Genomic DNA, 8,478 nt, shown 5'->3' on the forward strand with positions numbered 1-8,478 from the left:
GCGATACTAAAAACCACGATAATAAATAAATAGTTTCTGTTCTAAAATCGAATTAAATAACAGGCCTGTTCTAAAAACACACCCATACAAAAACCCCCACTGAAACATAATCAAACTACGCCAGGCCGGCCGCATGGAATAGATGGGCCTTCAGGGCTCGGCGAAAAAGGCGCAGGTCCGCAACTGTACGTAGGTCAGGGGGTAGGTCATTCCAGAGGGCAGGAGCTGCCACAGAGAAGGCTCTCCCCCTGGGGGTCGCCAGCCGGCATTGTCTGGCCGACGGCACTCTAAGGAGGCCCTCTCTGTGGGAGCGGACTGGTCGAAGGGAGGTGTATTGTATTGATTTTCTGTCATACAGTACCTGCAACGTGAATAATGGGTATTAATAAATGTTTGTTGACAAAGGTCTAACTCTTAAAGCAAACATCTTGAATTGTACTTTTCTATGAAATTCATTTGTTTTTTCTTAGCTCAGATTATACAAGAAGCTGTTGTATTTCTAAATTCTAGTGTTATTTTAAGCTTCTATTTATATCAGATAGAGCAGTGTAGATCAGACCCTGAACGTTTTTAGTTCTTTAAAAATTTGGCTTTTCTTCAAGCTGTGGAATAGATTGATGGTGTGCCCATTGATAGTTTTCGTTACGATTTTCTTTTCTTTTGTTTCTGAAATTGCATTCTTAATTTTTTAACAATTATTTAAGATTTACATATATACATCATGTTGAAGGCATAACATCGGTTTAATGTTAACTGTTTCAGGTCGTAACAAGTCATACATCTTGTTTCCTTGGCTTTTTTCCAAAATTGTCTAAATTTAAAAAAATATACACAAAAAGCCCAAAAAAAATTTTTTTAAAGGGAGTGACAAAAAAAAAGCAAAATGGGGAAGTTCAGACAAAAAGAGGGGAAAGGTTTTTTTAAAAAAAGTAATTTCCAACTTTCTTTGATAAAAATATTGACTATTAAGTTGCTTGTGGTTAACTCTGCAAGCTGCTTTTTTAATTAGACAGGATCTTGTGCATTATTTGAAATCATGCTTAAAATGTGGACTCTAATCCTGTTTAGAATTGCAGTTGGAATAATGAATAACTTAACTATGGAGGTGGAATGAAGAAAATATTGTAATGCAGTGGTTCTCAACCTATGGTCTGCAGACCCCTGGGGGGGCTGCAATGTCAGAGGAGGTCCGTGAAGGCTTGAAGAAATGTTATGATTTAAATCTTGAGTTAAGTCTTGATGGTCCGCAGCCACAAAAGGTATTTAAAGGGGGTCTGTGGTGAAGAAAAGGTTGAGAACTACTGTTGCAATGGATTTCCAAATTGGGTTCCTGAGATAGGGGATTATTAGGAAATTAAGATCAGAATAAAGCTTTGATTTCTTCATTCCCTAATAGTTTGCAGAATCAGAATCTTTTCTGATCAGTGAATGGCCTTAACAGAAGGACTACTTCTGTTACAAAATTCAGAACATGTGAGGAATTAATCTGTATAGAAATTCTATGTATGTATGCATGCTAGGTTGTATTCAGTGTTCTCTTCCAGAGAGCAGGATCTGTCTATTATATTATTTGGTAGGGATAGAGTTTGTACTTATGAACGATTGACACTTGGTGAGGATGTTTTAAACACTCTGAAACGCTGTAAAGAAAGTTTAAAATGTTGAGTAGATAAGAGATGCCTCTGCTGAACTGAACAAAGGTATGAATAAGGAGGTTGTTTAAAATGGAAAGTTATTTTTGTTTAACCAACGTTTAAAATCACATAGTTCTGACATTTGCAGTAGGCAGCCTATCGTGATGCTCCCAAGTCTTCAAACTGCCTACTCTGCTCTATTATTAGCATATTAATCATTCACTGAAAATAGTTATAGTTGATGTCCTAATTTTTAAATAGATGAGGATTTATTTCCATTTGAAAAAGAAGCAGTTATTCTATATTACTCTATTGTATGAAAGCATATTTTTAATGAGTAAATTTGTATCGCTTCCTATGAAGGAATTCAGAATCCTTTATGGCACACATATCTAAAAGCAAGAGATTCTTTGTTTAGTCCACCCTTTATTAATATTTTGTACTATCCAATGGATGATAATAATTAAGTGGATGTTTTGCCCTGAGAAATCGGTAGATATCCTGTGCAACTTCCGTTCGTGTATAAAGACGCTAGAACGTCGAGGTGGATAACAAATGAATTATATCATGTCTAAATCTCCGTCATTTACTTGTTCACCATGTGCTTCCCAATACCTAAATTGTTACATGGTTGACTTGTCTAAATAAGTAACGGAGAGTAAGTTATACGTAGGTTTCTGAAAATTAGCTTGTTTCAATTTGTTTCAGTATCCCATTTACTATTCAGCGACTTTGTGAGCTGCTAACAGATCCTAGGCGGAATTACACGGGAACCGACAAATTTCTCAGAGGAGTTGAAAAGGTAAATAGTGAATTGTTCTTGTTCTTGAACTAAAATTGTAGCTGTTTAAATTTGTTTAATCTTTTTAACAGAATTAATAGAGTTAACAATTTTGTTTTTTAATTAATTTTTAGAATTGTTATATAGTATAAACAGCAATTCTACTCCAGTTGTATTTCAGCAATGTTTTCAGTTGTTGCTTAATGAGTTTATATTTATTGTATTTGATTTGCATTTATTTGACTTTTTGACGAAACGCATTTACTGATGCTACCTCTTCCCATGTACACAGTACTATGGGAGATTGATCTGGCATGATTTTATTTATTTATTCATTGATTGATTTGATTTCTGCCCATCTCAACAAATGACTCTGGGTGGCTTATAAAAAAAACCAATTAAAATGATACAAAGAAAGATATGGCACCTAGTAAAACTGTTGCTGTGGATGTTAATACAACCAGGAAACGGGACTCTGAACATGTTCAGTGGCCCAGGCTCCGACACATAACCGAGTCTTCATGGCCTTGTGGAAAGCCAAAAGGGTCGGGATCATCCTGGTACTTGAAGGGAGAATATTCCAGAGGGCAGGGCGATGGCAGAGAAGTCGTGTCTCATGGTTCCCCTGGCTGACATTCCTTGGCTGACAGGACCTGCAGCATGTCCAACCTGCCTGATAGAACTGATAGCAACAATTGGGAGAAGGTGGCCTTTAGAAAACCTGGCCCTCAAGCCATGAAGGGCTTTAAAGGTAATAACCAGCATCTTGAATTGCACCTGGAAGCCTACTGGCAATCAGTGCAGCTCACGAAACAGTGATGCTGTCGACAATCCTACCGGACCCCTGAGTAAAGAAGGACGCAAAGGCAACCAGACTCAGGAAGCAGCGGTTTACTTTAAGGCATTGTTGGCATCAGAACAGACATACAGCATCAAGGCTCCTTGCTGAACAAAGTTCGTGCTGGGAGCAGCTGCCTCCCGGCGCAGGTTAAATACATTTGCTTCAGTGCTACCCCACCCTCTGCCCAATTAGCTAGCAACCCCACCCTCCGCCCAACTAACCATCAACCCCACCCTTCAATCATCTAACACCCCCACCCTCCAATCACCCAATCAGCATCCGGCCATAGTTAGCTCCGGCCCGCCGGAGTATCGCGGCTCGAGCTTCTTTGCCGAGACGGTGAGCTGCATGGGGACCGGTGCTGTCCGTCCTCTTCCCCACCGCGCCGTCCTTCACCTTCCCCCACCGTGCCGTCCTTCACCTTCCCCCCTCCTGTATGTTGAGCCCGGGAGGGCTTGACAGATGCTTCATGTGTTGAATACCTGACCCCCATTACTACCTATGCACCTGTTGAACTTTCCAAATGCTCTTCAGTAGTAGCCCCATATAAAATGCATTGCAGTAGTCCAGACAAGAAGTCACAAGGGGGAAGAGTGACTGTGAGCAAAGCCAATTCAGGAACAGGTGCAACTGGTATACAACACTAGGCTGTACAAAGGCACTTCTGGCTATGACTTCCATCTGGTCTTCCAACAGGCTCCATGAGGACCCCCATATTGCACACCAGGTCAATCTGGGGCTGTGCTACCACATCCAGGACTAACGGGAAAACCTGCTCACCCGGACCCCTAAATACCCAAAGTCATTTTGTCTTGCTTGGATTGAGTCGAAGGCCATTGCAACCCATTCAGACCATTACAACCTCTAGACACTGAGATAGGATGTCATGGTATCACTCAGGCAGCCCAGGGTGGAGTTATAAAGCTGGGTATCATCAGTATATTGATGATAGCTCCCCCCAAACTGTTAAATCACCTTCCCCTAAGTGGCCACATGTAGATGTTAGGTAGAACAGGAGAAAGAACTGAGCCCTGAGGTACCTTACAGAGTAGGGCCATAGGCTGAATCTCCCCCTCCCTCCCTCCAATCTGGATCTCCCCCTTCCCATCAACATAGACTGGAACCAACCCTGGAGGAAGGAGGAAAACCATTGCAACACAGTGCTGTCCACCCCTAATTTCCAAAGCCGGTCTAAAAGGTCACAAAGGGTGAGGATGGTCATACTGCCCCAACCCCACTACCCCACCAATTAGGAAAGAGTAGGCAGTCTGAAAAATAATTATTTGAAAATAAATGGAGGAAGACAATGTGTATGTGCATGTTTTCGAGTTAGTGTTGACTCCTGGCAACTGCCTGGACTTGGCAATTTTCTTGGCGAGGGTTTTCGGAAGTGGTTTTCTATTTCCACATTCATAGGGTTCATAGTGAATTACTTGCCCAGGTCACCCAGCTGGTTTCATGCCTAAGACAGGACTAGAATCCCTGGTCTTCTGGTTTACAGCCTCATGCCTTAACCAAACTGGCTCTCAGAGGAAGATGATGCCATACCATAAAATAGGTTCAGATTGGCTGAGAATTGGGAGGTAACATTGCTTAGGTCTGGGAGACAGAAGTTTATGTCTGTGACGTAAACAAAGAGCTTGAGAAGCTGATGAATCAGGTACTAATAAGGACCAACCAAAGAATCTAGGACTACAAGAAGAATGGTTGACTTGTAAAGTATGCTTTTACTTTTCCCATAAGTCTTGATGTTTTCTTTTTTTCCTATCTCACAGAATGTTATGGTTGTCAGCTGTGTATATCCTTCTTCAGAGTGAGTATGACCTTCGTTACTATTTATTTTAAAAATGAGACTGCATCCTTGTTGAGATTGCAGTGCATTTGTTATTTATTGATGGTGTACTTGGGATTGAGGGGAGCAGCATAGAATTTTTCCTGTTAACAGGTACTCTGGGATCAGTTTTACTTATTAGGAAATAGAATAGCAACAAATTAGCCTATTTTTAAATGGTGGGAAGAGCATACAAATGGTAGAGTAAGATGGACTTGCTTTTGGGTGATTGTTTTTATATGGTGGGAGATTGGAGACTACCTGATCTGCTACTTTCTTGGAAAGAGATTCGACATTCGCTAATAAACCAACACAGCTTGGGCTGTGGAAGGAGAGAGCTATGCTAGACCTCTGTTCTTGCTTTGTCCCCCATAGTGTTACCAAAAGCAGGAGACTGCCTTGGGTGCCAGTTTTTGACAGCTGATACACAGCTGTTTTGTTCTGGAGGCACTATTTGTGATTTGCTTGGAGGTGGCTGCAGAGATGCTGCATTTGGCAACAATGCTGGTTTTTCAGTGGCCAGCAGCAAGGTGTTTGGCTGAAAAGGAGCTGCTGCAGGCTAGAACTGGGCTCTTGCAGATAGCCTGCAGCACTGGATCACCAGACAACAGTGTTGGCTAGTTGTTCAGTGTGTGTATTGCTGAGGGCTCGTGACCGCATGTCGCCCTGAGAAGGAGCGGTTTGATTCAGATTTAACATTTTGGATGACGGGAGACCTCTGTGATTTTTGGTTGCCCTTTGGTAGGGAGCTAGCATCAACAGAGAACTTTCGCCTCAGTACAGCTGTCAATCTATTTGGTAGACATCTCGGTCTTCTTTCTCACCTATGCTGGAAAAAAGTCCTGGATGAAGTGGATTATTATCTTTCAGTTGGGTTTCAGGCCTGGATATGAGACTGAGATGGTAGTTATAGCGTTATAGAGTCACATCATCATGATTTGCAACTTTTTAACCACTTTCTGGCAACACCCCCCCCCGCCCATTCCCAGTTTGCTTAATGACTGTGTGATCTGCTTAATGACCACAATAAAAAAATGTCAAAAAAAATTGGGTTCAGTCATTTTTGGGATTTCTTGTCCCAATTGTCCTAAGTCAAGGGCTATCTGTATAAAATCTGGGATACTTCATCTATGTTATAAGACATACTTTGTTTCAATATAAATTGACAAGGAAGTTGTAGGGAACTAACAAATGAAAAGAGTTTATAGGTAGTCCTTTTCTAGTGACTATAATCGGGATTGGCAACTCTTGTCATTAAGCAAAGCAGTCACTGAGCAAAACCGTGACTGTTTTATGAGCTTATTTCAGGCCTGCAAAGGTTGTAAATGCAAGGGTTACTCACATAGTTACTTTTTCATCACTACTGCAATTCTGAACAGTCACTATATGTGGCAGTCTTTGAAGAAGGACTACCTGTATATTATCCATGGTCTCTAATATAATATTTTCAGAAAGGGAAGGAGGAACTAGAGGCAAGAATGTATATTAGATGGTAAAAAAATCAAAGATTTTTTTTTGTTCTCCAGTACACAGTTGGCTTTTGTATAATTGAATAGTTTTTTTAGTACTGTTGGGAAAAAATAAACATAGCAGGTTCTCTTTAATAAGTGATTAGAATTATACGAATTTTAAAGGGGGGAACTAGAAACAAAACTTCTAGGAATCTGGAGGTGTTTGTTCTTAGCCAAACTGTTTTTTAAAAAAACTATATATTGCAGAAATCTCAAAACACGTTTATTTCTTGCAGGAAAAATAATTCCAACAGTTTAAACAGGATGAATGGTGTAATGTTTCCAGGAAACTCACCAGGTTATTCAGACAGGTAAGAAAGAGTACTTAAAATGAGCACATTCTAAACAATATAAGATGATGGATTAGTATTAAATTTCCAATGTTTATTTTTTAAAACACTTGGATATTTAATCATAATTCAAAATCTTTGCATGCGTGTGTGTGTGTGTGTGTTATACTTTGTTATACTAACATACTCTCATATGAAAATATTTTGTATAATTGAATAGTTTTTCAGTACTGTTGGGAAAAAAATGTGACTTTCATTATTAAATAACGGGGGGGAGACAATTTATAATAAGAATAAATTGATATGTATTTTGGGATCTCAGGGAAGTATGACTTTCCAGATTTGATTAATTAGACATTTTCTTTGCAGATCTAATATAAATGGTCCTGGGACACCCCGGCCTGTAACTCGACCAAAAGTTTCTTTGTCACCTCCTATGACTACAAATGGTTTACCAGACAGTTCCGAAAGTAAGGAGCTGAGTCTCCTGCAAACTGAGGAGAAAATTAACAGGTCTGTAAGAGGAATATGTCTTCAGACACCTTGGTTAGACTCTTGAGATTAACGTTTTTATTCTTAATCCCATTCTCCCTTGAAAGTCTTATGTTTTATTAATATGCCATGTTTAGTCCTCAACTTAAAACCATTTCTTCAGGGACTGTCCAATGTTAAAAATAGCACTGAACCAAGGGATTTACAGCCTGTAGACCAAGGGATTTACAACCTTGGACCTGAAGTTATGGCTATCAAAGCATCCAGTGGTTGCATAATCAGAATTTGGGCGATTGGCAGCCCACCAGCACTTACGAGCCAAGGGGCGCTTCCACCCCGGGCACCACTGTTCAAAGCTGCCGTTCCCCTGTAACCTTGTATTCACACTTTCCTCCAGTTACTGATGAGGTGTGCTTGGCCTGCTCTTAACGTTTGCAACAAGCATTTTTCTCGCATCATTCTCCAAGTCACACACACCATTTATGCTCCAAATAACACACTCCATTCTTGCAGTGCTTTGGAAAGTCTTCACAAAGCTTTTGAGGTATTCTGAAGCATGGGAAAGAGGTCCTCTCCATTCTTCAGATAGCACGCCCGTTCTCATGAGATCTGGGGAAGACCTCAGTTGTTTCCTGAAAGCTTTCCGAAGCATTGCAAGAGAGGGGTGCGCTGCTTGGAGAATGAATTATATGCACAATTTGGAGAACAGCACAAGAGACTTTGCAAGAAGGCCTGGCACAGCCAGCACCTGTCTTAGATACAGTAGCGTCAGGCTGGCTACATCTCAGCAGTGGCAGAAAAACTGCAAAGATCAGCTGGATGTGGAACAGAGAGTGGCCAGGATTTCTTGGGATGCAGTGGTTTTGTGCTACACTACTGGCCAGGCTGGAGTGACTGTGGGTGTGACTTTGCTGTGGCTCAGGGGCTTCTTTCACTCCAAGAAGCCTCCGAGCTGCAGTGTATTCCTTTCCTGGCCTACCTGTGCTCGTTCCACATTGCCCCCACCACCCCACTTAATCACCCACTCATTTAAGTTTAATAGTAATAATAATAATAATAATAATAATAATAATAATAATAATAATAATAATAATAATA

General features: G+C 40.7%; 1 protein-coding gene across 1 annotated transcript in view; it reads left to right on the forward strand.

The window, feature by feature from the left end:
• The window catches only part of PPP4R2 (protein phosphatase 4 regulatory subunit 2), a 26,569-nt gene that overhangs the window by 13,716 nt on the left and 4,375 nt on the right, over positions 1-8,478 (forward strand). Inside the window, exons 3-6 of the mRNA XM_015824607.1 lie at positions 2,343-2,436; positions 5,032-5,069; positions 6,835-6,909; positions 7,258-7,401. Coding sequence (XP_015680093.1) covers positions 2,343-2,436; positions 5,032-5,069; positions 6,835-6,909; positions 7,258-7,401 — 351 coding nt within the window. The remainder of the gene's footprint in view (positions 1-2,342; positions 2,437-5,031; positions 5,070-6,834; positions 6,910-7,257; positions 7,402-8,478) is intronic.

The sequence above is a fragment of the Protobothrops mucrosquamatus genome, unplaced genomic scaffold (genome assembly GCF_001527695.2).
Source record: "Protobothrops mucrosquamatus isolate PMUCROS unplaced genomic scaffold, P.Mucros_1.0 scaffold2289, whole genome shotgun sequence".
In the NCBI taxonomy this organism is placed as follows: Eukaryota; Metazoa; Chordata; class Lepidosauria; order Squamata; family Viperidae; genus Protobothrops; species Protobothrops mucrosquamatus.